Genomic DNA, 27,627 nt, shown 5'->3' with positions numbered 1-27,627 from the left:
GAAGTTTTCTCTTTTATTCGAGAAAAAATGTGCAATTGGCTACATGGTAGGCGAAATAAGATTTTATCTAGAGCAGAGATAGAGATTCTTCTCAAAGTGGTGGTCCAAGCATTACTAGTTTATGCTATGAGTGTTTTCTTGATTCCTTTGATGTTATGTAAGGAACTGGAGCGTATGATGAACTCTTTTTGGTGGGGAAAGATGGTCATAGTAGGGGCAGCTTAAAATGGCTTCGATGGGATAAGCTTACACATACAAGGCAGAAGGGGGACTAGGCTTTCGTAACTTACATCATTATAACTTAGCTCTCTTGGCTAAGCAAGGTTGAAAACTTATGACTCAACCAATATCTTTGGTTTGTCAGTTGCTCAAAGCGCGATATTATCCATATACTTCGTTCCTTGAGGCGAAAATTGGGGTCAATCCGAGTTTTATTTGGTGAAGTATATTGTCTACTCAAGATTTGATCAAGAGGGGGCTAGATTAAGATTTGTTTCGGGCAATCATACACATATTTGGAGTGATCCTTGGCTGCCAGATAGGGAAAATACTTTTATTGTTTCTGAAGGACCTGCAGAGTTGCAACACGTTACTGTGAATTCTTTACGCTTATCTGATGATGGTTATTGGGATATGGACTTGTTGGATGAATTATTTGGTGATAGGGATCTTTTGACTCGGGATTGGCTGAAGCCCTAAGCATTCGAGAGGTTTTGAGTTGGCTCAAGGAACTTCAGTTTGTTAACATATTGTTAGAGTCGGATGCTCTTGTTATTGTTGATGTGTTGAAAAATCCTTCTTTTGATTTTTCTAGTTTAGGCTTGATCTTGGATGATTGTAGACTCTTGGCTGAAGAGTGTCGGGAAGGTCAAGTTGTTTCTTTGTCTTCCTTTATTTTTGTTGTAATTGCTTCTAATTTATAGTAATGTTTTTCCTTTAAAAAAAAAGAAAAAGAAAAAAAGTGATGCAATATTTTTTTATTTATTTTTTTAATAACAACACGACAGTGTATAAAAGTAAAATGTAAGTGTGTTTGGTGTTACATGATTTGAAGGAGATTTGAATTTGCAAATATTGTTTTACTGTTTTAATGTTTGGCAAAATGAAATTTTAAAACAAGATTGACATTTGATGAGATTTCATGTTATTTCATTTAATTAAGTGAAATCATTACAAAATTGGTTTCATGGGATTTCATGAGATTTGGTTTATAAAAATAATAAAATTATTTCTAATAATAAATTTATAAACTTTAGTTATAAATTTAAGTTTTTCAAACATTTTTTTAAAAAAAATATCACTTTCCTAAAATTTATGCTAACAAATTTCAATATATATTTTAATTTTTTTTCCAATCATCAAAATGTAATTTGAATTCCATGAATTTCAATTTTAATTTCAAATTCAATTCCAAATTTTATTTTTTTGGTATTCAAACACATGTATCAGAGAGTTTTGTGGTTATCCCGTGTTTTATTATTCTCGTCATCTCCGTCTCTTATCATCACGTTTCCTGCTTGCTTTCCCTAAAATACAGATACTACTTTATACACACAAACCCTCCACCCCAACAATGGCGGCTTACTGTTCATCTCTGGTAACTTTACTATTCTGAATCTTATTTTTTCCATTTTATTATTATTATTATTAATTAATTATGTTCTTTGTATTCTATTTTTGCTTTTGATTTTTTGGATTGGATTTCATTTCAGTCTACCATTAGCTCGGTTTCAGCGCCGCGAAGTGTCTCATCGCCAAAAGCAGTGCTTCGGAATTCAGCTGCATTGTCTTCGTTTTCTTCTTCGAGCATTTTCGACGGTTCTTTGAGCCTTTCTTCGTCGTTTCAAAACCGCCCGGTCCAGAGAGCTGTATTTACTTCGTTATCGGTTCGGGCCAAGGCTGAGGTACGTCTTTTGCTCTCTTCATTGATGTGTAACTGTATTAGAGTTTTGGCTTCTTAATTGTTCCTTCGGATATTGGTGGATTCATCGGTTTATCCCTGGATTATGTTTCTTTGGATGGACTTTTTGATGGTTTAAAAAAGTGACTTTTGTTAGCATGAATTACATTTTGAGATTATTTGACCACTGATTTTGACTATTGAACCGTTTGTGTTTGGATATTAGAGACATTTTAAGAAACTAAAGTTGGAAAAATGCATTTTATTTAGAAACTTATAAGTTATATCTGCACATATGCCATTCAAGAGTGCCAGTAATGCATTTATTTACTTGTGTTGAACTTTTTTGGTTATGCTTATTATCTGTGAAACGACATAGGAAATGAATACATTGATGATGAATTCATCTCCACTAGTAGTCTAGCTTCTTATTTAAACTTTCTCCTTCAACACGAATTTAAAATAGAGTGCAAAAATTTATCTGCTGGTGTTTAATTGTGATTTGCTAGAAATAGTTTAAACTTTTACTTGATAGTTGATTCTGACTTTTGAGAAGATATTGGTTTCACCTCAGTTCATTAGTTAGAAACATGTCATTTCATTTGTAGTGTTGAAACTATTTGCATTTTCGGTAATAGATTTGTTTACGCATCTGTTTTCAAGAAGTAAACGTTGTTGGAGGTGATCGAATGAATTTCTTTTTATTTTTGTGTAGAAGTAACCTTCTTTTTTGGTAGTTGAATGAATGTTTTTCATTCAAAGGAATTATCATTGGGGGGTTATAATGGCTACTTAATTGAGCAACTATGGAACCTTAAAACTTTAAAATAATTTCTTTCACCTTCTCTTCTCGTCCAAAATAAATTTTCCATGCATTTCAATTTACGCTTTGCTGATTTGCACTTTGCACAGGAAACTGCATTGCAGTCAAAGGTGACCAGCAAGGTGTATTTTGATATAAGCATTGGGAACCCAGTGGGGAAGTTTGTAGGAAAAATTGTGATTGGTTTGTACGGTAATGATGTTCCTCAAACCGCTGAAAATTTCCGTGCTCTATGCACAGGTGGTTATACTCAATCTTCTCATGATTACGTTAGAGATAAACATTTACAAATTTTTGTTAACATAATTTGGAACAGGGGAGAAGGGATTTGGCTTCAAAGACTCAACTTTCCACCGTGTTATCAAGGATTTCATGATTCAAGGAGGTGATTTTGACAAAGGAAATGTAAGCTACTACTCTTAGCAATCATAGTTTAAGATTGATATTTATTGGTAAGGTCCTGTTATGCATATCGTCTGCTATTAGCACTCAAACCCTTGCTTAGAAATTCAAAATTCAAATATGCTAATCACGGAAAACACTTGATGTGATGTCTAAGATCTCCTCGAGTTGGAAGATGAGGAAATTTATGTGTTTATTGCATTTACTTTATAAGAATATATGTGTAATGTTGGTGTTGTCATGCGCTTCTTTTGACTCCGATTTTGACATAACTGGAATTCCAGATGATGAAATCTTCTTGTTTATTGGTCTCCGGAAAAAAATCTTGTTGTTCGCTTCTAGTTACTTGCTTAAAGTTATTTACTAGTTTTTGGCTGCATGTGCATCATTCAGCTATATTCTATCAGCTCTGATGAGAGTAAATCATGTAGTCACTACTGACTGTGTCTCTCTTTAAGCTTATCTAACAAACATTCCATTGTATCATTACTTTTCTCTTTTTTTCCAATCTATATGCCTATCACTTAACTTGTGATCTCTTCTGTCTTGTTTTGCATACCATTCTTGCAACCTTCTCTCTCTCTCTCTCTCTCTCTCTCTCTCTCTCTCTCTCTCTCTCTCTCTCTCTCTCTCTCTCATTTTGTTTCCCTTCTCATTTCCCTTGTTCAGTTTTTTTCCCTTTTTTATGTACAAAATGGTTACTAGGGGATGAAAGTTTAGTATCGTTTGGACTATGATAATGGAGTCATTGAAAGATTTCGTTAGTGGCACCAAATTCCCATTATGAATAATTTGTGAAGGAAATGTTGATATCGAAGACAGTTCAAGTTAGATCATGAGATCGTACCCAAACTGTGTGGTTCACATTTGTTTCATTCGATTCATTTTATAAAGCTCAACGGACACCTTCAAATTGATGTTAATTTCTGGACATTTAACTCTTGTATAATATTGATTCTAATGAAGGTGTTAACGATCTGGCACTTCTTAATCTGCTTTTTTTTTTGGTCCCCGTTACTTAGACCATAAGTAGACTTTAGTTTGCTGTTTGTCATGGGGCACATCATTTTCTTTTGTTCTTTTAGAAAATTTAAAGTATCTGAACTGATTCCATCAATATATGTGTATCTCTGTTTTCAGGGTACTGGTGGCAAAAGCATATATGGTCGCACATTTAAAGACGAAAACTTCAAATGTGAGTCTTCTTTTCTCTTCATTATTCTTTTATCTTGATCAGTTATCATTACTATGCCTGAAATACAAGAAAAATGCCATAATATTTGCAGTGGTTCACACTGGACCTGGAGTTGTTAGCATGGCAAATGCTGGTCCCAATACCAACGGAAGTCAATTCTTCATTTGCACTGTCAAGGTATGTAGCAGCGTGATAAAACCTTTTGTGCAGAGCATAAAATTAAAGTGTGGTGCGATTGTGCGAAAGCCTTGAATACAATTAAAGTTTTGGCAAAACCTTTTTTTAGCAATCAAAATTTTACTAGATCCAACTTTTCTGATTAACTTTGGCCACTCTTTTATAATAGAGCTAACCTCAAAATCCAAGATTATGAGTATCCTCAAGTTTATGTGCACATCCAAAGACACTGGTTTGACCTCAAACTATGTTGTTTCAAATGAAGGACTGGGGTGATATTATCCACTCATCGGTTATATCATTAGTGTCATTGAAAGCAATCAGGATTTTTATTACATGTTGAGTCATTGGAATTCCTGTTCATCATTTTTGCAATCCATGTCGATGAAGAGATGTGAATGTTCATTTTCCTCTCCTCTGGCTCTTCTCTGCTCTTCCGAATTTCTGGAGTGAACACTTGTAGAATATTTATGCGCTACAAATCCGGATCGTATCAGAGTTAGGGATTGGTCCATGGAAAACAAAAATTGAAACTTCTTTCTTGTAAATTTGGTCCCTGGTTTTTCTTTGCCTCTTTTTCTTCCAAATTTCTGGAATAAAGACTCACTCGTTGAAGTGCTTGTGTGTTACAAATTCGAATCGTATTAGAGTTAAGGATCGACCATGAAAAACAAACATTGTAACTCCCTTCTTCATAATACGTCTGGTTTTTCTTTGCCTGTTGAAACACAAAGTATCTGTTCGTTTGCCTTCAACTGTGCATCTTTTTCAGAAGCTTAGCGTGTTGTGCAACCACAAGTTCCTACCTGCCCCAATTTCCTGTCACAGAAAGAAGATTAATGTGGATATTAAACTTATTTGGTGGAAAAAGTGTTGTTTTTCTTAAAACTACGAGTTTATGCCATATCTTTTGAATTGTTTTATGTTGGTTGAAACAGACACCTTGGCTGGATGAAAGGCATGTTGTGTTTGGACAAGTTTTGGAGGGAATGGATATTGTGAAGTTGATTGAATCACAAGAAACCGACAGAGGTGATCGTCCTAAAAAGAGGGTCATTATAAGCGACTGTGGAGAACTTCCCGTGGCTTGAAAATGATAAAAACCATTACATCTCATCTCAGCAGGTTATCGATATTTACCATTTTAACGTTTGAGGTCAGGTTCCTGATATAGAGAGGACCGGCATTCGTCGAGGCTGTCTAATGACTAGTTTGGGTATCTCTTTTGTATCAATTTTCACGTTGCACCCCTGGTTAGTTGTGTAGCCTGCATGTTCAACTGTTATTGTTATGATGATTTTGTCTTGAATTGTTTCGCTCTAAGAGTGAGTGAGTGATTGAATTCATTATGAAACTCAAATCATAATGCAAGAATTTGAATCTGTTGACAATAATCTCATAATAAAATGAGTGGCGAACCTACCACTATTGTGCTCAAATGGTCTTTATCTTTGACATGTGAAACATAGCTTAACTTGTGATAATAGTAAATGACACGTGCGAGACACGTCCTTATGATTTGTCTATATAAGAAACCTAATTTTTTTATGTACTTATATTCGGTGGTGTGATTACTGATTACTGACTCCTAGTAATTAATTATCAAATAAATTTGTATTATCGATTATGAAAATTAGCTCAAGTAATATAATAATCAACAACAATTTCCATGATGATATTGAAAAATGCAATTTTTCAAAAAAACAAAAACAAAAACTACTAATGATAAATGAATAAAATAATCAGGGAAATACTAAACTAGCTGCTTCTTAGTTATTTATTATTTCAACTCATTTGATAAAGTCATTTTAAATAATATTTTATAACGAATTATTTAAAATATAATAAGACTACATTTGTCGATTTTTCTTTTCTTTTTGACAAAAAAAAACCAAATAAAATTATAGATCCAGTTATTTAATTAAATTTTCAAAACAACTCCTATATTGTTTATTATCAATTTTTTATATAATTTATTCAATAGTCCTCATAAATCATCATCATAAAACGAAATAAACTGTTCTCGTTTAAAATGTAACACTTCAAACAAAATCCCATTATAATAAATAACATAATCATAAACTTACAATTTCAAAAAAAAAAATCATAAACTTACAAAAATCATGGTTTTTATTATTTCAAAAATTCTTTAAATATCTTTAAATATATTTTTATAATGAATTTATAAATAAAACTACAATCGTAAAAAAAAAACCCTAAAAAATATCCAAATGAAATTAAAATAAATTTATTTAATTCAAATCAAAATAAATTTTTATATTTTATTCAATAGTTTTCATAAATAAATGAAATAAAATTTGTATTTTTGGAACAGTCTTAAGTATAGATGAAATTTGCAATATTACAAAGTATTTTTTTATTGAATAGGTGCATGGAAAGCGAAGGATAACAAAGAAAGCCAGAGCATTAAAACATTGAATTAATGTGACAATGAATCAAGCAACAACCAAGAAAAGAAAGCATTATTTGTGTGCCGCTTTTGTGGCTGCTATCCATTTGCCAAGGTAAAATTTTTTAAAATGCCATTGCACTAATTCTGGGAAGAAGAAATTGAAGGCAATAAAAGGTCTCATAAATTGTGGTTCAGTAATCCATCTGTCTCCCCTGCATGCACCCTTCACTATTGCCTTTGCGCATGGCTCTGTGCTCATCACCGGAAAACATTCAAATACAAGCTGCATTGCCATTTATAATAAAACACATCAATTTTCTTGCAAACAAAACAATCATAAATCTTAAATAATTCAAATAATACTTAGTATTTGTTAATGCTTGCTTACATCTTTGATTTCTTGGTTATGCTTCATTTCACCTTCTTTACTCATCTGTTTCCCAAGGGTCATTTCTGATTCAACATATCCCAGCGTCACTATTGTTATTTTGATTTCTGGTCCCAATTCTGCTCTTAACGACTCGTAGAAGCTTGTTACTGCTGATTTACTTGCCTGCAAAATCAAATATTCATTTAGGAAACAAATTATTTCAAATTTAATTAAGCATAGTCTTAAAGGGATTGATCCCGAATAGTGACCTCATCACACATGAGTCAGAGGCTCATTGGCTTCTTTAATTAAACATAGTGATAGTATAGATAGTTTTAACGGGTTGATCCCGAAGGTGACCTCATCCCACATAAATCAAAAGCTCATTGGCTTCTTTAATTACAGATAGTGATAGTATAGATAGATGTATGTTGTTCTTACGCTGTAGAAACCTGATCTTGGAAGATTGAAATATGCAGCAGTTGATGCATTGACAATTATGGTTCCATTGGTTTTCTTGAGGTGAGGAATCGCGAAATGACTAGGATAGATCGATCCCCAGAAGTTGATATCCTGTTCGATTTTTTCGACCAAAACTATATCACAAGAATCACTACAATTAATGCTTTTCAAAAAAAAAAAGAATCGAGTTGTAGTTTCAATTTACCATGACAGGAGCAAACTTGGTGATGTCTATCCCCTCATTCACCATGAATATGCTACCAATCCCAGCATTATTCACCAGATGATCCACTGAAATTTTTTCAAAATTTTGTGAAGCAAAAACCGAGAAGTGCTATGCTCTTCTGTTATGAATGGATAGAAATCTTACACCGTCCGAAATGATTAATGGCTTCATCAATGAATCTTCGGCAGTCGTTGAAATCAGACACATCCCCACAGATGACAAGAACATCCGGAGATCCGATCCCTCTGGCTTTTTCCGCAACTTTCTGCAAAAGTTGTTCCCTCCTCGCAACAATCACCAACAACGCTTCCCTCTTGGCGTATTCGTAAGCCAAGCACTACACAAAATCATCATAAATACGCTACTAATTAACACTGATCCTAAGCAATATATATGGTTATTGATTCAAAAAAATAAAATACCTCTCCGATTCCAGACGAAGCGCCGGTAATAAGAACAACTTTGCCTCTCATGTTGGCATCCGTGGGGCGGAATGAAACCAAGAAGTTGTATATGATCTTGAAGAGCAACAATGGCGGAGAAATTATGAGCAGGAAAAGAGAGACAATGTAAAAAGTGGCGGCGTTGGTGAACTCGTTATCTACGAGTTTTCGCAACATGGCTGCGCTATGTGAGGTTTAATTGATAGGCGAAAGAATTAAGAAGAGGCAAGCATGGAGGGCGGGGATGCATTATTAATGCATTGATAAGAACTGAACAAAACGGACGAAATGTGAGTGGCGGATGAAATTAAGAACAAAAAAAAAGATTATTAAATTTGTGAGCAAAGTCATTCATCGATGAAATCAAAAGTCCAAAACCAGAGCTTTACTATTTATGACACCGAATTTGACGTGTTTGATATTGCAGGCAACCCGGGTGCATGTAACTGGTTGCTACCAGAATACTCTCTTCGTCTTAATTATTTTATTTTTTTTCATACAAATTAAAGAGTTTTTTGAGATATATATAAATTTTATAAAATAATTTCACATGTTAGTTTTATTTAACTATGATTTTAATAAGATAAAAAATTTATAAGTAGTTAATGATATTAGTTTAATAAAGGTACATTGATAAAAGAATTGGCAAGAAAATATTAAATATGAATACTAGATTATATAATTGATACATATCAATAAAAAAATGCAACCTAAATAAGTGGGAGCAAGGAGAATATATTAGTTTTTCACGTACACGAAGAGACGACCATCAAACTTCAAACCCTCCCAAAGTAATTATTAAAATTGAAGAAAGATATATAAAATGAAGAAGAATGATTTTACAATTAAAAATAAGAGCATACACTCTCTCAAAAAAAAAATAATAATAAAATAAGAGCATACACAAACCTACCAATCTCTGTAGATTAGTCGAGGACTCAATATGTAGCAAGAATAGATAGAATGATAGATATCTACCCTAGATGAGTGGCGTCTAGGTATGCCTGAATGTTGTGGATGTATGCGGCCTGATTTTCTATCTTTTTTTTTTATCATATTTTTTTCTTCTGAGTTTTCCATTAAATATTATGAATAATAAAATAAATTTTTTTGTTAAATATTTTCTATATTATAATACATAAACCCCATAAAAAACTATATTTGATCATTTTAATGTATTTTCAAATTTATCCTTTATTATTCTTTTAAAATGTTTAATAATAGAGGTCCAAAAAAATAAATTTTTTATTCAAAAACTTCCCACATTTTGTTCCACTATCTCCATTATCCTAACCACTATCACATTATCATAACATTTAAACAAAAATTATAATTAAATTCAAGTTTATAAAATAATATTTAATTTCAAATAATAAATATTTTATGCACATGCAACACATGTGCTCCATGTACTAGTTAGTTAATAGATAGCCAGCAATGAATTTTAAAAACTAAGGGTCCGTTTGGACAACTTTAAAAACATTTTTAGTATTTTATAAGTTAAAAAACTTTAAAAATGTATTTGGACAAGATTTGCATAAAACATGTTTTGACTAAATTATTATTTGGTAATTTTTTTTAAAACATAATGTATCCTTGTTTAAAACGTATTCTCACATGTACATATGTAGCCATATTTGAAATTACTAATGAACGAAACTTGCATTCTATGTGGTATACTATTTGATAACATTTAGTTTTTTAGTTCAATGGAAATCAAATATTTATATAGATTTATTTGGAAAAACAAAAGATTCATCATTCTTGTTCACATGAGATGATAAAATTATGTAACAACAAAAAATTATGCAAGAATAAATCTAACACATCTTTAAATTAAAATTCGCATAGTTTATTTATTAATTTTAATTTTAATTGAACAGTGAGTGACAAGCCATAAAAAATCGGATGAACAAAAAAATAATTTAACCACAAAAAATTATGTAACAAAATTATCTAGCACAACAATAAATTAAGAGGAAGACAATTCAATTCACTCTCTTTAATTTTTAATAATTATTAATTAATAATAATTAATAATCTTTAATAGTGACACAAGGGCAAAATAGATACTACACAATTCAACTCTCTTTTTAATATATATATATATATATATATATATATATATATATATTAGATTAGATTTAGTCATTTATATTTTTAGATTTAATAAGTTTTAATCCGCTATCTTTATTTTTTTTTTGGCAATTTTAGTCATTTTTCGATGTGGCGCTGATATGATATGCATTGCTGATGTTGAGTTAACGTGTATAGTATCACGAGCTCACGTAAGTATTTTCGAAGGAAAAAGACCGAAATTGCCAAAAATTAGAACATGCATAACTAAACTGAAATATGAAAACATAGAGGACCAAAATCGTAAAATGAAACATACAAGACCAAAGTTACAGTTTTTCTTTTATTTATTTAAATTTTAATTTTAATTGAACAGTGACAAGCCATAAAAAATGGGATGAACAAAAAAATTATGTAACCACAAAAAATTATGTAACAAAATTATCTAACACAACAATAAATTAATAAGAAGAAAATTCAACTCACTCTCTTCAATACTTTAATAATTAATAATTGATAATAATAATTAATAATCTTTAATAGTGACACAAAATCAAAATGAACATTACACAATTCAACTCTCCTTTTTAATACTTCCTCCATCCCGATTACATTGACTTGTTTTGCTTTTCACACAGATTTAGAAAAATTTATTGAGAAAGCAAATTTTATATAAACTTTCTATTTTATCCCTATTTAATGTATTAAAAAATGATTGCACAATTTTCAAGATGTAGTTAATAAGGGTATATTAGTAAAGAAGTATACAAAAATATTACTAAATATGGTATATGACTATATATTTGGGACAAACAAAAAAAACGTGAAATTATAATTGAGATGGAGGCAATATATATTAGATAAAATCAGAAAATAATTAGTCTGAAAGAGATGGTGATTTATTAAGGTGACAACCATCATCAATAAATTATTAAAACTACACTGAGTTGTGAAGCAAAACAGCAAAATCTTGATGAAAAACACGATGAAGAAGAGGTGACACCCTTTTTGGATCAAGCCACTCTTCTTCGTGTAAATCTAAGATACATGAAACAACCACCCCTGAAAAATCAGGTAAAAATTATCCAAAGTTAGTCATCAAGGCCAAGATCACCCCATTTGACATCGTATCTGGCCGCAAGGTAATGAGCCCCGACTGGTCCTCGGCTTCCATATGGATAGTACTCCGGAATCATCTTCTTTTCTTCGAGCTCCTTCAACACAGGCGTGAAGATTGACCAGGCAGCATCCAATTCGTCGCTTCGGATGAATAGTCTCCTTTCCCCTTCAATGGCATCAAGAAGAAGTCTCTCATACGCATCAGGAATCTCTTTCATGTATCTGTATCACACGACCAATAAGTTCAGATGAATCAAGAGTATTATGGCTAGGACTAATTTTTTTTTTGCAGGCATTACAATTTACAATGGATAACTTTCAAAACTACCTGGCCTTGTATAGAAGATTCAAATGACTTCGGTCCAATCTCATTCCCAATCCTGGAACCTTATTATTGATCTTCAGATAAATAGCTTCATCGGGCTGAACACGGATTACAAACTCATTTGTCGCCATATCCAGATCAGTCCCAAAGTTCCGATTGTATAAATTACCAGGAACATGTCTAAACTGCACCCTTATCTCAGCCCTGTGGGGGGAAAAATGATGTCCAGGAATCAAACCATGCAACACGAAGCAGTCAAGAAAGATAAAACTAGGACACTTTTCTCTAACCTTCTATTATGTAAGGCTTTTCCAGCTTTCATTAGAAAAGGCACTCCGTCCCATCTTGCGTTATCTATGAAAAGTGCAGCCGCAGCAAAAGTTGGTGTCAAGCTATCTTTGGGTACCGTTTTATCATCTGTGTATCCTGGGTAACTGACACTTCCTTTTGTGTGACTCTTGTACTGTCCTATGACCACATCATCAAGTCGTAATTTTCTCATGGAACGCAACACTTTAACCTGTTGTTCATCAATGATTAGATATTGTCTTGCGAGAAACAGGAAACCTTTTCTTTATCACATTGAGTTTTCAAAGAGGGAAAAAACCTTCTCATTCCTGATATCTTCTGCATCCAAACTGACTGGCGTTTCCATGGCAAATAGTGCAACTATTTGGAGAAGATGGTTTTGCATTATGTCTCTTATTATTCCATAGTGGTCAAAATAACTGGTGCAACAAGAAGAAAAATAATTAAAGCAAAGTTGTAGCAAAAGAAAATATATTAACTCAATTCCATGTTGCGAAGAAAAAATACCCTCCCCTTCCTTCAGTGCCAAAGTCCTCGGAAAATATCAACTGAACATTCCTTATATATTGTCTTGACCATAATGGCTCAAAGATGAGGTTTGAGAAGCGAAGGACGGAGAGATTTTCAACTAGCTCCTTTCCAAGATAGTGATCTATCCTGTAAAACGAGCAATAGAAATAAATTGTCTGTGTGAGATTTGCTGATCCCTCAACTCATTACACCATTTAAGAATGGAAAATGCAATCAAGACTAGATTAAGTTAAATAACCTGAAAATTTGATCCTCGTCCAAGTATTGCTTGAGAGATTTAGTCAAAGCAGCCGAGGATTCAGAATCGCGGCCAAAAGGTTTCTCAACAATAATCCTAGTCCACCCACTGGCAGCAGAAGCGGAGAGACTGGCACATCTTACGGCATCAACAAATATGTTGGGTGGAATCGATAAGTAGAATAGCCGGTTTGAAACCCTGCCGCCCTAGAGAAGCCAATTATATCTCACTTACATTTGGTTTTTGAATTTTAATCCCAAGGAAGATATCCCATTTCATTTTCAAAAAAAAAGAAAAAGAAAAAGAAAAAGAAAAAGAAAAAGAGAGAGAGAGAGAGAGAGATATATCCCATTTCACAGGGAATTGGCAACACATAAGAGAGCTATATAATTCAATGAATTTCTTCTCCATGCCAAATCAAAAGGCTAACAATTAAGCAAGGGTATCAAACAATATGGAAAAGATATTAGTCTCGAATTTTAACAAAGAAAAAGGATACCAACTGATTTGATTCACAAACAATCGTTCTTAAACGGGAGTTCACATAAACATAAACATATTTCACCATGAATTTGAGTCCAATTAACAAGCATAAAATGAACAAAAAATTCACACAAACTAACCATGAAGTTGAAACAAGTATATCTTACAATTTATTTTCTAACTGTAATACCTCGTGCTCCCGAAGTTTTTGATCAAGTTCCACAAAATTTTCTTGAGAATCGTATTGACCTGAGTGGTAGAAACATCTTTTCAAGAACTGCTCCATCTTCTCACCACAATTTTCCCTGAAAATTCATAAGAATATTCAATCCCTCAAATCCTACATCGCGGAAACAAGGAGCACATGTTTGTTCATGTCAAATGATAATCACGGCTAGAAGCTGCAGAACCAATTACCTCTTGTCAATTCTGCAAGTAAGAGTTTTGCTGACCATGTTCCTCAATTCGGCATCCGTCATCTTACTACGGGCATAACCAAAGATACTGAAATGCTGCAACCAATAATAAATAGAACTACAGATCAATCCTAGAGTAATCAGCCATTAAGCTTATATAAATCAAGAAAATTTTCATACTTGCTCATTTGTTTTAAACACATTTTAAATATTTGTGCACACAAAGTAATGATAAGGTTAATATGACCTCAGGGAGGCAATCCTCATAGTAAAGTGCAAAAAGAGCAGGAAATATCTTCTTTTTGGCAAGGTCCCCAGAGGCTCCTACAACAGTGATACTGACAGTCGATTTATCGCCATCTACATTCGGATCAATGGGCTTTTTCTGTTCCTCCGGAGGAGTAACTGAGAACAACCCTTCTTTCAATTTCTTGACTGGTGCTTGGTTTTCAATTGCAGACATTGCAGCAGCAAAAGCACCTAAAATTTTAGTCATCCTGACGTCATAACTCAAAATGGGAGTACATTATGCAAGAAATTAGATCACTGCGGGGAAAAAATTCAAGAAGAAACATTAAATAACAAACTTATTAATTATTGGCCGTAGGTTGTGGAAATAACAAATATAATCAAGGTTTGAGATTCAGCCAAACACTAATTAAAAAGAAATGTTTTTTTTTCTCCACAAATTGTTGTAAAAACATAGTCTTTTATATATTTGGGTTCTCAGCTTCCATCTTATTCAAATTTCATAGATACCGAAATATCTCAACCATCACATCGCCTACTCAGAACGAGGAGCAAATAACCAACGAAGATTAGTTCAATAAGACTAACAGAACAATAATTCAATCAAAAAACTACAGCCAGCAAGAACTTACAAACGCAACGATTCAGCACAGTTCACAAAAATAAAAAATAAAAAATAAATCCCCAACAAAGAGGTGAACGGATTCAAGAATACATACTAAACAAGGATGAAACATAAAACCAACCATCTTGCATGAGAATCACATTGGGAAAATTGTTGCAATCGGCCTGCACAGAAACGCTCTTCGAACCCCATTTTTTCGGAGAAACCAAGGAATATGGAATGTTTCTGAGATATTGAAGAGACCCAATTGAGGTAGAATTGGAATAAGCCGAAGATGAAGAACAACATCGATTTGATGAAGGCAATGCGGCCATAGTACCAAAAACTCTGTTTTTTTTTTCGAAAACTTCGAGGAAATACAAGATTATCTGTCTACGACTGGGAAAAAAGAACGAACCTTTATAATTAAAACAAATTCTCTGATTAGATTGGGAAAAAACTAACCAAAAAAAAAAAAAAAAGGAACAGCTCGATAGAGCTTGGGAATTGTCGAGGGGCAAGGCTCCTGAGATCTCCGAAAGGCTGCTTGAGCAAGAGTTGTTTTGTTCCTAATTCTACTTAGTTATGACAAACAATATACTTTTTTATTTTTCATTTTTTAAATAGGACAGATGGTAATTGTGTCAAGTGGAAATATAATATAAATTATTGGTCCAAATCGCAGGGGGTTAAAAAAAATTTCTTAAAATTTTTGTGTTAATTATTAGTAAATTGAAACTATTTAGCTAATACTCTGCATTTGCGTGGTAAAATTTTCATTCATCGAATTAGAGTCTCTTGTACATGATAAATACATTGGGTTCCACACAACGATATTGCATTTCAGGTGTCAAAATTGGAACACTATATTAGCTATTACTTTGTGAATTTTAATAAAATATTGGCGTTCGCGTTGTGTACATTTACATGATGTTTTTTTATAGATGAGTTTTTTTATAATAGTTAATTTTAATGTTATTTTAAATATTGACATGAAAAATGAAATATTAAAAATTTTAGATTAAAATAAATAAATATCTAGTAATTTAAAAGGTTTTAAAACCAGACTGTTATCCTATGTTTTGGTGATATATCATTGTTATAGAAATTGCCGTCTTCTTATTGTATAACAGGTATCAACCGCTTACATTTGAAGACTTGACAACGACCACTCAAAGATTATTGTCTCAACCGAACAAGCACGATGATCTATATCTACCGATCACAAAAGCTTTCTACCGCTCACATACTATCTACCGGTCACAAAAGCTATCCACCGCTCACATACTATCTACCAGTCACAAAAGTTGTCTACCGCTCGTATGATATATCCATTGATCTTGATAAGTATCAACTACTTGAAGGCTTATCAATCGTTTTTCACTCTACTCAACGGCTATTTGATATGACATCTTTAATGCAAAAGTCATGAACATTTAATCGAGCCGTCTAAAGCATTTATGAGCAGACAACAAAGAATAATGGAAAGTTACTCTAAATGATCACTAAGACATCCTATCTTAGAGTCTAACTGCAGTTGTTACTCATCATATGTCAGGCACTACTTTCAAGTGAGAGAGAAACATATATAGTACCAATGGATTTAAGATGATTTGGACATCCTAAGCCACTTGCTCCAGACAAAGGACAACAAACATTGATTGAAGAAATAAAGACGTTGGAATCTTGAACTATAAATAAGAGAAGAAGCTCGAAGAAAACTATCGAAGCATTATCAAAGCATCTCTAAGCTATCTTCTTGAGCACTTTAATCGTCCAAACATTACTTGTTCATTACAATCCTCGCTTAACAGACAACATATCTGATCTTTCAAGGATCTTTCAAGGTTACACAAATCCAGTCATTGATTGAAAAATACAAGCCGATTCAAAGGATTTGTGAATCTGAGTTTGAAGAACTTAATCTTTATCACAAGAGTCGAAAGAAGTTTGATAAGAACTTAGAATCTTATCTTTCTGAAATCTAGGAATTTCATATTGGGCAGTGTTTAAGTTTTGATATTGGAGTGGATGAATTACAAGACGTTGTAGTTACCAAAGTCTTCTAGTGAATTTCTTCCTGTGTGGAAGAAGGGAAGACGTAGAAGGATATTGTCTTCGAACTTCTATAAACTATGTGTTATTTACTTTACAACACTGCATTACTTCTGGTCGATATCACCTAAGTTTGTGAGCTTCTTTCACACTTATTTTCTAGTTGCTCACACAACTTAGAAAGTTGAGAAAAACGATTGAGTGGACTAAAATTCTCTCAACTCTTAATGAAACGACCCTAACTCTATAATTATTAAATAAATAAATATGCGGAATTTTTTTTTTTATATATACCTACTAAATAAAATATGCCCATACATACATGCACAGAATAAAAAGATTTAAAATAAATAAATAAATAAATAACTTAAATAAAATTGCATTCTTTAAATAAAATAAATATCTGAGTCAAACATTTAATTAAAAATACTGCAATAGAAAAATGATGTAAAATTTGCATGCACTGTAAATATTCAAAACCACAACCACTGAAAAATAATTAAAGAGTGTAACATGCTGACATAATTAAAACATGCAATGTGACTCAGACATCTATCGCGGTCACGGGGTCACTGCATGTCCGCTCATAAGTCCTCGCCGCCGGTAGGAGCTACATCCTCCTCTACGAACTCACCTGCACCATACCAGTGTAGTGAGCCTAGAGGCCCAACATGCTAACATAACAAGGGTTTAAAATAATTTAAAACAATTAAATATTAATACATAACATATACATGAATGAGCATGCTTAAAAAATATCATGGCATAAACATACCTTAAATTAACTTAAATAACATAATACATACATATTGTTGAGCAGATAAATTTCTAACATCGCATGGTTGTATCCGTAGTGTAACCTTAAATCATACATTAAATACTGATCAGCGTGGAAACCAACGTACGTGGCGGTGACGAATCACCTCTTAAATTGACAGTAAACTGTCCTTCAATAGTTCACATATGGGGACGAATCCCCCTTAAATTGTCACACTACTTCAACTTCCAACATAAAATATGTTATTATTGCTCAACCTTAAACATTTAATTATGCATAAAATTATTTCATGAATGCATGTACTTAAATAAAATGTGTGTCCTTCATATATATTTAATTTAATTTCTTACTAACATATAAATATTAAAATAACTTCAATGCATAAAAATAATTAAATATATAATCAGGACACATGCAAATTTCTCATGGATTGTACTGGACTGCTGGCCCTAACACTCAAGCCCATTTACTTAAATCTGGCCCAATAACATACTTAAGCCCAATAAAATTATTCTAAGCCCAATTAAAATAATTTAAAGCCCATAAAACATTCTAGGCCCAAAAACAACTTAAACTGGCCCAATGGGCCCAAAAGCCCAAAGACTGGCCCAAGAACTTTCATGGGCTCAAAAGCCCATAAAATTAATGGACTAACTTAATTAAAATTTTAAAAGCCCAAATAAAATTATTTGGGAGTCCAAATAATTTTATTTCTAATTAATTGGTCCAAAAACCAATTAATTCATAAAATACTTTAAAAATAAAAAGACTCGAGCCCGGCCCACCGAACCCAGACCCGGACCAACTTAACCCGACTCACTACCCTACTGACCCGACCCGGACCACATACCCGACCCGGAACCAAACCCTAACCCTAAACCCGACGCCCCCTTCCCTTCTCGGCTGTGGCCGTGAGCAGCAGCCACTCCTTGGCTGCTGCCGGCCTGCTCCGGCCGCCCCTGGCCGGAGCGCCGCCGCCCAGACGTAGCCCACGTCTGGGCGGTCCGAACCTGACCCTAGCCCTGGCCCCATGCATCCCCATGCACCGAACCCGAAGCTCCTTCCACAGAGCCCTAAACTGCGACTCCCTTCGGCCGATCTGCAGCAGTTGCTTCCCTGGGCTCGTTTGGCTCGAGCCATTCGAGCCATTCGAGTCCAGACACACCTAGGACACCCTAAGGACCCTAGCCAGCAGTTAGAACGCACCCATGGCATCAAAACGTGAACATGAATCATGAAAACATCAAAGAACCGTGCGTCTTCAACCTAGATCAAATTTTTCTCTGAAAAACTTTGAAATTTCGATGCCTACACATTGCACACACTTTAATATCTGATAGGTACGAAAATAGGGAAGAAAAATCATGCCTTGCACCGAAGAAATCGATTGAGCACGTACGTAGAACGTTTTCGGGACGACGAACGACCAACTTGGAGCTTGAACAACCGAGGCTATGGGGTTTTTTTCTTGTGGGAAGCCGATGAAGATGATGAATGGAGGGGAGGGAGGCGGCTGAATGCGTGAGTGATCGGTTAGGTTTTTGGGTAGATTAGGTTTTGGGTTTTTAATTTTAATTAAAATAGGTTTTAGGATAATTAAAAGTTTTAAATATAAAATATAAAATTTAGAAACTCCCATTAAAAGTTAAAATCTGATAATTAAATCTAAAAATATAAAAATCCCGAAATTACAAATTTAGGGAATTTTAAAAATAATTAAAAGTCATTAAAATGGCTAAATTTGGATAAAAATGGACTCCTAAAATTATATAAAATTAAATACTAAAAATTTTGAGGCAATAAAACTCAAAATAATATTTTTGGGCTCTAAAAATGCTCATGAAATAAATTGGCTAGAAAGTTGTCATCTCGTCCGTCCACGGTCCCGTCTACGCGATCAAAACAATTAAAATACTAAAAATCGTAAAATCACTAATTATGGGTTAAATGCTTTAAAAAAATAAATTAAATCATGCACAAATAATTCACATAATTATTTAACCCATAAATCTAAAATTTAAATAATTAAATACCCTAATTATGCATGCGGATTTACGTATTTAAAATACCGGATGTTACACTTAAGCTTTTCAAGCAAAATATATTTTATAAGTGTGTATTCACCCTCCTCTACACATACCCCCGATCCCCAACGTCGACAACATATGATAATTAAATAATTAAATTCAATGTTCTAAAAAACGCTAGGCGGTAGACAGGCGGCGACCCACCGCTTAGCGCCTAGTCGTCTAGGTGGGGCCTAGGCGATTTTATTTTTAAACCTAAATAATAAATAATTTGAAATATTCATGAGTTTTACTATAAAATATAAATTTTATGTCTTATGTTTTTCAATTTTTTTACGAAACTCTTATAAAATTTTATTAATAATAATAATAATAATAATAATAATAATAATAATAATAATAGTAACAACAGCAACAATTACATAGATATTAATAGATATCAAGTCTTCATAAGTAATATGAGATTTAATTTTTTGCTTGACTTTTTTTTTTGCGCTTCTTCTTTTTTTCTGTGTTTGTTTCTCGCGTCGTCACTCTCTCTTTTAGTTTTTTATTATTATTTTTTTTGAAAAAAATAGTAATCGCCTGGGCGAATTTTTGTCAGCCTAGGCGGCTTGGGCGCCGCCTAGGCGGGAGATTAGGCGGACAGCGCCTAGAGGCATAGCCTAGCAAAAAAGCGAGGCGGTGAGCAACAGCCTAGCCTAGGCGGACCTAGGCGGCGCCTTTTAAAATACTGATTAAATTATAAATAAGTTTGTATTGTTTAGATGATGATATAATTGTAAATTTCATTTAGATTTCACCAATTTAATTGAAATTAGTTAGTATGTACAAGATGAAAAATTTTAATTACGAGTAGATTTCGTGCATGATCTCAAGGATCTGTGAGACCGATAAGAGGTCCCTATCAAGAAATTGATTTGTGAGACGGTTTGACAAGAATTTTGGTATTTAACTAAATAAGATTATTATTAATTCAAAATATAAACTAGTTTTTTTTCTTTCTATAATATCTTTCCTATATATAAATAATTTTCCATTTATATATCATTTTTTTTTACCAAAATTACCCTTATATGATATAGATATTGCGCTTTTATTTTCTTTTGTTTTTTATTTGATATTTAAAATTGCAATTTAGTTTTTCGATAATTTTTATAACTATGATATTACTCTTATTTGAATATAAATCAAATTAATTGCAAAAATATTATACAAGCACGCAACATGTACATCAATACACTAGTATATATAAAGAATATGCTCCTTACTCCTTAGACACCATTTGTTTATACCAAAATTGCTCTAATGTAATATAGATATTACGCTTTTGTTTTCTTTTGTTTTTTTTTTATTTTGATATTTTAAATTGCAGTTTAGTCCCTTGATAATTTTTACAACTATAACATTACTCTTATTTGAATATAAATCAAATTAATTACCAAATTATTATACAAACACGCAACGTCTGCATCAATACACTAGTTTTAATTAAGAATGAGAAGTACCGAGCTCAATCATTGAGCATCAAGTTTAAGCGTGTTTGTTCATCTTGATTTAAGTGTATAAGAAACATTTATGTTCCGTTTTGGATATGTATTCACAAAACATTTTTGTAGAAGTGTTTTTGAAAAACTTGTTATAAAATATTTTAAAAGTTCTTTTAAGAATAAATATTAGTTTAGACAGTTATTCTATAAAAACATTTTAAAATTTTAAAAGTAATGTTGTTCATATTTGTCTTCCATAGTTTCATTATAAAAACATATAAAAATACCTCTCGAATATTCTTTAAAAACTATAATTGGAGAATATTTTTTTAAAAATATTTTTCAAAAATATTTTTTAAAAATATTATTAAAACACATACTTAAGTTTTTTTCACTTATAAAATACTAAAATAATTTTTGAAATAAATGTCCAAACAAAACCGTAATTTTATATAGTTTAAATTTTTTTAACAAAATATGAGATAAAATAATAACATATTATAAAATAACTTTAATATGAAATGAATAAAATTATATCCAAGGTATCCCCTAGCATACATCATGAGCAGGGGCGGCCCTTGTCCAGGGCGAGCAGGGCACGCGCAAAGGTGGGGCCCCAAACATTTAAAAATTTTATTATAAATATATATTTAAATCATAATTATTGTATATAATGAGGTCTAAATAATTATTTTATATTATACATATAAATATAAATAATGAAAGCAAACATAAACTTACGACACCGTATGAATTGAATTGTTATTTAATTGTCAATATTTAAGAAAATATTTTGTCAATACTGAATTTGCTTTGAAAAAGAATGAAGTGTCTGATATTGATGCTAATGATCTACTTTTATAATTACAAATGTTGCAAGATATTCTACCTTTGGAAGCATATGAAACAAATAAATATCGGACAACCATTAAAATTTTAGAGTATGCATTGAAAATGAAAGTTTTTCTTACGTACGGTCGTGGTTGCCTATCAAATTTTACTGAATATTCATGTGACTGTAGCATCAGCTGGGAGGAGTTTTACCAAATTAAAATTATTGAAATTTTATTTGAGAACCACAATGAGTTAAGAGATACTAAATGATTTAGCGACCCTGTGCATCAAAAAATTCATATTGGAGGATATATCACACGATGACACAATTGATGACTTTGTTTCAAAAAACGCTAGAAGAGTGATTTTTAAATAATATTGATTGTTGAATAAATAATTTTGATGAATTATGTAAAACGTTCAGTTTCTTGATTTACATTTTTTTTTTACTTTGATCATGCTATTCAATTTTTTTCATATATATTCGACTTTTCAAATTGATGAAAAAGGAGCCATATTTCAATCTTCGCCCAGAGCCTCGTTTTTCTCAGGACCGCCCCTAATCATGGGAGATCATTTGATGTATTATGTGATGTATATCTTTTTCACGGTAGATGAGATCTTAGCATATGGGTAATACCCAAATCATGCATCCAACGGTTCGTATTTTTACATATAGGCGTAATTAATTATATATTGTTGACGTGGCAAATCAAGAGACATTAAATCTATCATTGGGATATTACTCATATGCTGGGTTGAAATCTACCTAATTTCACATAAACTCAGGACGTGATTTAAGAGCAATAATCAGATCGTAACTGATATATATATATATATATATATATATATCTCAGATGATTATGATTAAATACGGGCATATAAGATAAACACTATACAAGTTTGGACATGGATTTGTCATAATTGTCGGTATGGGCGTATCGTATATATGTAGGGCTGGGAAAAAATACCGAAATGCCGAAAATATTGTCATATCGTACTGAAAAATTTACCGAATATACCGAAAAATCAGGATATCGTATCGAAATTTTCGGTTTCGGTAACGGTATATAAATTTTTTTATTACGGTATACCGAATTAATTTTTTTAAAATTTTTTTCACGGTATACCGAAAAAAATTTCGGTTTTTTTCGTTATACCGAGTTTTTTTTCGGTATACCGAATTTTTTTTATATCCGGTACGTTATTCGATAGAAAAATTCTCCATATCGAAAATTCGGTATGGTACTAGTATAAAATTCTTCATATCGGTATGATACGATACGGTATACGGTATCATATTTTGATACGATATACCGTACCGTACCCAACCCTAATCGTATATGTGAATGAAGCATATTATTTAACAATTTATAAATAACTGTAAATTGTTTATTATGTATGGTTTTTTTTTTTCATAATCATGACGGACAGAGTCCGGAGAGGATTTTCTATCCTTTCTTTTTTTAATGTTTTTTTCGTCGCTTTCTCTCTTTTTTTAAAAAAAATATTATGCATCAAAGGGGTTATGTCGAGAGAAATCCTGACGTCCCTAACTAGTTTATTCATAGTTTTCAGACAAAGATGGACATAGAAAGCATTAAGATGAAAAAAGAAAATTTCGGAAGCATAATCAAAAGGTAAATAAATGACTGGAATTTTTTGGAGGAGAATTTTCGATATATTATTTGAAAAAATGAATTAATGTTGCATTTAGAATGAAGAATTTGAATTTACAAGAAAATTACAATTCTGGAGATTAGAAATGACTAGATTGTTGGATAGTGTATTTGAAATTATAATGAAAAAAATATATAAATATAGTTAGAGGACTCGTATACAAGTTTTTATCGTCACCATAGACAAATCAGTATATCACTTCAGGTTCTCGTATACAAGTTTTTATCGTCATTATTGTAGAGCTGTCAAACGGGCCAAAAACCCACTTTTTGGCGGGTCGATGGCGGGCCGAAAATCCTTAACTCAACCCAACCTAAGATGGGTTGCGGGTTAGGCGGGCCGGCCCGCGGGTTGGCTAATGACAAATAAAAATAAATAAATAAAATTATAATTAATTATAAATATCATTTCATAAATAAATATTAATAGAAATATATTAATAAAAATTTAAATTATTGATTTCACGTGTGTAAATTTTATATAAAGTAATTAATAAAAAAAAATTCATAACTTTTATTAAAAAATACATATATCATAATAAAAATAAAAATAAATTATTAATCCTCCAAGCCCGCGACGGGCCAACCCGCGCGGGTCGCGGGCCTTGGCGGGTTGGCTCATCTAGGCCCACCTTTTATTGGGTTGAAAAAATGTCAACCCAACCCACTTAAATTGTGTGATGGACCGGGCCGACTCGACGAACCTAACCCAAATTGACGGCTCTAGCTACCGTCACCAGAGACAAATCTGTATATCACTTTCAGGTTCACAAAGACCAACCCTGCTTTTACCTATTTGATTTAGCAGCACAATAATATATTTTAAAGAAAGTCAAATTATAATATTGCACTAGACAACTCCAATTAGTAGTAGTACTACAACCACCCGCTGAAGTATTCAAATTCATTACATCAACTAATAATGTCTTGTATTATGTGTTGCCTGCTATATTAATTTGAATTAAATGTTTATTTAAATAGCTATTATTTTTTGTTTTTGGGGAAATTTTTTTTCCCCCTCAAATAGGTGTCACAAGTTTTATTATGACAATTTGGTTTTCTGGCAAGTACGTAGAGTTGTCAATTTGGGTTTGGCTCGTCGGATCAATCAATCATATCACTAAAAAAAATGCGGTTTGGGTTGTGCATTTGACTGCCCATTCGGAAGCGGGTCGAAACGAACTAACCTATTTGGACCGCATTTTATGTTATATTATTATTTTTAATAATTTATATATTATTGATAAGTTTTGAATTATGTATATTATCCGAAATATACGATGATAAGTTTTAACGATTTACATAATTTATGTTTACTTGATTAATTTTGAAAAATTATATTCTTTATAATAATTTATATATGGCTAATGAGTTTGTAAATATGTATATCATTTATTATTGTTCATGTATGATTTTTTAATTGTTTCCATATATTTTTTAATTTTTAAAATTTCAATGTGCAAAAAATAAAAATAAAAATAAATCATTAAAATTAATTTTCAACTGTGTATGAATAATATTTAGAACAAAACAATATAATCACAATTTACAATCTATTACTTTATGTTCAAATAATATATATATATATATATCACAAAAAAATTATACTTATGTTTTTCATATTAAAAAATATCATAATAGGAATAAAATTAACAATTAATTCAATCCTAAAATATTTTGTACTAAAATTATGGATTAACAATATCATTTGCTTGATTTCAGGTTCGTTTCCAGGTTTGAAGCTTTGGGCTTGAATCGGATTCTGACTATCAAATTTTAGTGAATATCAGTCTCAATTTTCGGTTAGATACCGATTTTTAAATCACTTATTAGCATTTTTATTGTAGTGATAGAGGACAAAAGTGAGATTTAAGAGTTGAGAGGAGAAAACATATACATATATAGGGACCTGCGACTGTTTTTTCCCCCCTTAAAATCTTCTTTTAGACTTGATCTTAGGTGGTGAACTCACCCGACTCATATAAGTACGGGCTGATTGTAATCTACGAATGTGTGTTTATAAAAATTAAAAAAAAAAAATACTATTCAGGATTTTATTTTTTCTTCTTTAAAAAAAAGATCGTGTTCGGTGTACTAAATGCTAATATGCTTCTGTGCTAAGGAAAGTACCCTATTAATTAATTAGCAGTGCGCCTGTGCTCAAATAGCCAATGACCCCACACAAATTTTTAATGGTTATTTTATGTTGTCATTATATTTATACTATATTTTGCCCTTAACGATATTTATTTTTTATATGAAATGATTGATAATATATATGTAAAACAGTAAAAGCAATACAAATGAAAAAGAAACAAATAAAATGATGTATTTTTGCTTTCAAGATCTGATTCTATTCAACTTATATACACTTGTTCATGTGAATTCACTCAACAATTATTTTGGGAATTATATCAATTCAAAATATGAAAAATTCAGCTAATAGAACGACATCGATTGGCTCGTGAAGATCTTTATTCGAAATCCAACTTGGAATGGATTAATTGTGGTTTCCCTTCTTGGTTTCAGGATATGGGAAATACTACATGTACATAGAAGGTTACACATTCTACATAAAATTACAAAATTATCCCTCCATTTTATTTGAATTTTTTTTTCCAAAATACATCAAGGACAATGTCAAGTGTAACATAACCCAACGTGTAACCTTTCGTGTACATGTAGCATCACTCGAAGGATATTGTATCATTAGACTTGTTGAATGTGTTGAATGTGTTATAATGAAGGATTTGGTTCATTCTAAAAAAAAAAAATCGAATCGGATGTGGATCATCAACTGATGTAAATTCTAAACGCATGAATAATAATATATATCAGTGGACCAAAACTGTTTTATCTGTTATGAATTTAGTGTTGGCAAAGTAAATTAATCCGAACATATATATATCATGTGCATATATATGTATTTAATTAATTCTAGTAGTTTTCGAGCGACCTTTGTCTGTTAACTCTTTCAATAAAAGCCTCCACTCTTTTGTTTAGCTCCTCCTTGGGAATTTTTGTAAGATCCTCCACTTTTGTCCCCCCAACATTAACTTTTCTCATCCTTTTCACAATCTTTTCATCCTTAGTAATCTCGCAAACCCTCATGAACTTCTCTTCTTTGTTTCTATCATTTTCAATCCTTATCTCCTGATCAATATTCAATCTTTGATCAATATCGCCAATGGTTTCGGATTTAATCACCTCGCGAAAACTCTTGCTTCTTACAACATATTCATCGTAAACATCTGTCGATATAAACTTGGATGATCGAGTAGTACTTGCTACCTTTGATTCCCTGACGAGGATGAAAACAATGATGTTTCCCAAAACAAAGAAGCATTTGGCGTCGAAGAAAGACGAAAGAGTCTCCGGAAGAGAAACCAAGAAGAAGTGATTCGTGAAGGGTAACCAAAAGGGGTATGAAACAAACAAGAAAGTGATCAAAGTGGTGAGAGAATAGAGAACAAGATTGTAAAGAAACTGAGCCCTCTTGTAACTTTTCATGGCTTCGATCGAATTTTCCATTGATGAAAAAGTTTAATTATTTTGTTTGGTTTTTGGAGAATGATCAGACTTTCTCATGCATTTCACACAACAAAGGGCAGGTCTTTATATAGTGAGAGTGCATGGAAAGTGGGATATTATGGTTTGATTAATTCGGCACATGCTTCTTTTCAACTAGCTACTTTTAAAAAAGTTGACACAGACTAAGGCCTAAATTTTTATAAAGCATTGTGATTAATTAATTAAGCATGCCGCAATGACAATGTGGGAAGTATGCTCTCTATATTCAAGGCTACTTCTTGGTATCTCTATCTTTTGTGTGTTCCAAAAAAAAAAAGAAAAGAAAATGATATTACAACATATTTTAACATATTCAAGTTATAAGTGAGATGAGTCTGATTCAAATAATACTTGCAAGGGCTCAACCCAAAGAGAGACACAATAGTTCAATATATATATATATATATATATATATATATATATATATATATAT

General features: G+C 32.1%; 4 protein-coding genes across 4 annotated transcripts; 1 reads left to right on the top strand and 3 right to left on the bottom strand.

The window, feature by feature from the left end:
• Positions 1 to 1,476: 1,476 nt before the first annotated feature.
• On the top strand, positions 1,477 to 5,820 carry LOC140871341 (photosynthetic NDH subunit of lumenal location 5, chloroplastic). The gene is made up of 7 exons (XM_073273807.1): positions 1,477 to 1,597; positions 1,713 to 1,904; positions 2,813 to 2,963; positions 3,040 to 3,128; positions 4,266 to 4,320; positions 4,412 to 4,497; positions 5,436 to 5,820. Exons 1-7 carry the CDS (start codon positions 1,574 to 1,576, stop codon positions 5,586 to 5,588), a joined length of 750 nt encoding a protein of 249 aa, XP_073129908.1. The 5' UTR covers positions 1,477 to 1,573; the 3' UTR covers positions 5,589 to 5,820.
• Positions 5,821 to 6,904: 1,084 nt separating this feature from the next.
• On the bottom strand, positions 6,905 to 8,752 carry LOC140872193 (11-beta-hydroxysteroid dehydrogenase-like). The gene is made up of 6 exons (XM_073274981.1): positions 8,391 to 8,752; positions 8,113 to 8,305; positions 7,948 to 8,033; positions 7,722 to 7,853; positions 7,299 to 7,463; positions 6,905 to 7,193 (listed from the first exon to the last, which is right to left on the bottom strand). The coding sequence occupies exons 1-6, from the start codon at positions 8,586 to 8,588 to the stop codon at positions 6,981 to 6,983; spliced, it is 987 nt and encodes a 328-aa protein (XP_073131082.1). The 5' UTR covers positions 8,589 to 8,752; the 3' UTR covers positions 6,905 to 6,980.
• Positions 8,753 to 11,328: 2,576 nt separating this feature from the next.
• LOC140871307 (glucose-6-phosphate 1-dehydrogenase, chloroplastic) lies at positions 11,329 to 15,340 on the bottom strand. Its single transcript, XM_073273758.1, has 10 exons — positions 14,904 to 15,340; positions 14,156 to 14,388; positions 13,910 to 14,004; positions 13,683 to 13,797; positions 13,010 to 13,215; positions 12,748 to 12,897; positions 12,539 to 12,659; positions 12,222 to 12,451; positions 11,935 to 12,135; positions 11,329 to 11,828 (listed from the first exon to the last, which is right to left on the bottom strand). The coding sequence occupies exons 1-10, from the start codon at positions 15,094 to 15,096 to the stop codon at positions 11,579 to 11,581; spliced, it is 1,794 nt and encodes a 597-aa protein (XP_073129859.1). The 5' UTR covers positions 15,097 to 15,340; the 3' UTR covers positions 11,329 to 11,578.
• Positions 15,341 to 26,561: 11,221 nt separating this feature from the next.
• LOC140871955 (uncharacterized) lies at positions 26,562 to 27,155 on the bottom strand. Its single transcript, XM_073274695.1, has one exon. The coding sequence runs from the start codon at positions 27,153 to 27,155 to the stop codon at positions 26,562 to 26,564; it is 594 nt and encodes a 197-aa protein (XP_073130796.1).
• Between the last annotated feature and the right edge of the window lie 472 nt (positions 27,156 to 27,627).

Source organism: Henckelia pumila, unplaced genomic scaffold, assembly GCF_033568475.1.
Source record: "Henckelia pumila isolate YLH828 unplaced genomic scaffold, ASM3356847v2 CTG_461:::fragment_3, whole genome shotgun sequence".
NCBI classification, from domain to species: Eukaryota; Viridiplantae; Streptophyta; class Magnoliopsida; order Lamiales; family Gesneriaceae; genus Henckelia; species Henckelia pumila.
This window is presented reverse-complemented; position numbering and strand designations above follow the sequence as displayed.

Bases quoted from the DNA above. Each gene is read 5' to 3' on its own strand.
- LOC140871341 (XM_073273807.1), top strand. From the start codon at position 1,574: ATGGCGGCTTACTGTTCATCTCTG. The intron at 4,321-4,411 runs GTGAGTCTTCTT...TAATATTTGCAG, and splicing joins TAAAGACGAAAACTTCAAAT to TGGTTCACACTGGACCTGGA. The intron at 4,498-5,435 runs GTATGTAGCAGC...TGGTTGAAACAG, and splicing joins TCTTCATTTGCACTGTCAAG to ACACCTTGGCTGGATGAAAG.
- LOC140872193 (XM_073274981.1), bottom strand. From the start codon at position 8,588: ATGTTGCGAAAACTCGTAGATAACGAGTTCACCAACGCCGCCACTTTT. The intron at 8,034-8,112 runs GTAAGATTTCTA...AAAAAATTTCAG, and splicing joins CATTAATCATTTCGGACGGT to TGGATCATCTGGTGAATAAT. The intron at 7,194-7,298 runs GTAAGCAAGCAT...ATGGCAATGCAG, and splicing joins ATAACCAAGAAATCAAAGAT to CTTGTATTTGAATGTTTTCC.
- LOC140871955 (XM_073274695.1), bottom strand. From the start codon at position 27,155: ATGGAAAATTCGATCGAAGCCATGAAAAGTTACAAGAGGGCTCAGTTT.
- LOC140871307 (XM_073273758.1), bottom strand. From the start codon at position 15,096: ATGGCCGCATTGCCTTCATCAAATCGATGTTGTTCTTCATCTTCGGCT. The intron at 14,389-14,903 runs GTTGGTTTTATG...CTAAAATTTTAG, and splicing joins TGTGATTCTCATGCAAGATG to GTGCTTTTGCTGCTGCAATG. The intron at 12,452-12,538 runs GTTTTTTCCCTC...GATGAACAACAG, and splicing joins AAGATATCAGGAATGAGAAG to GTTAAAGTGTTGCGTTCCAT.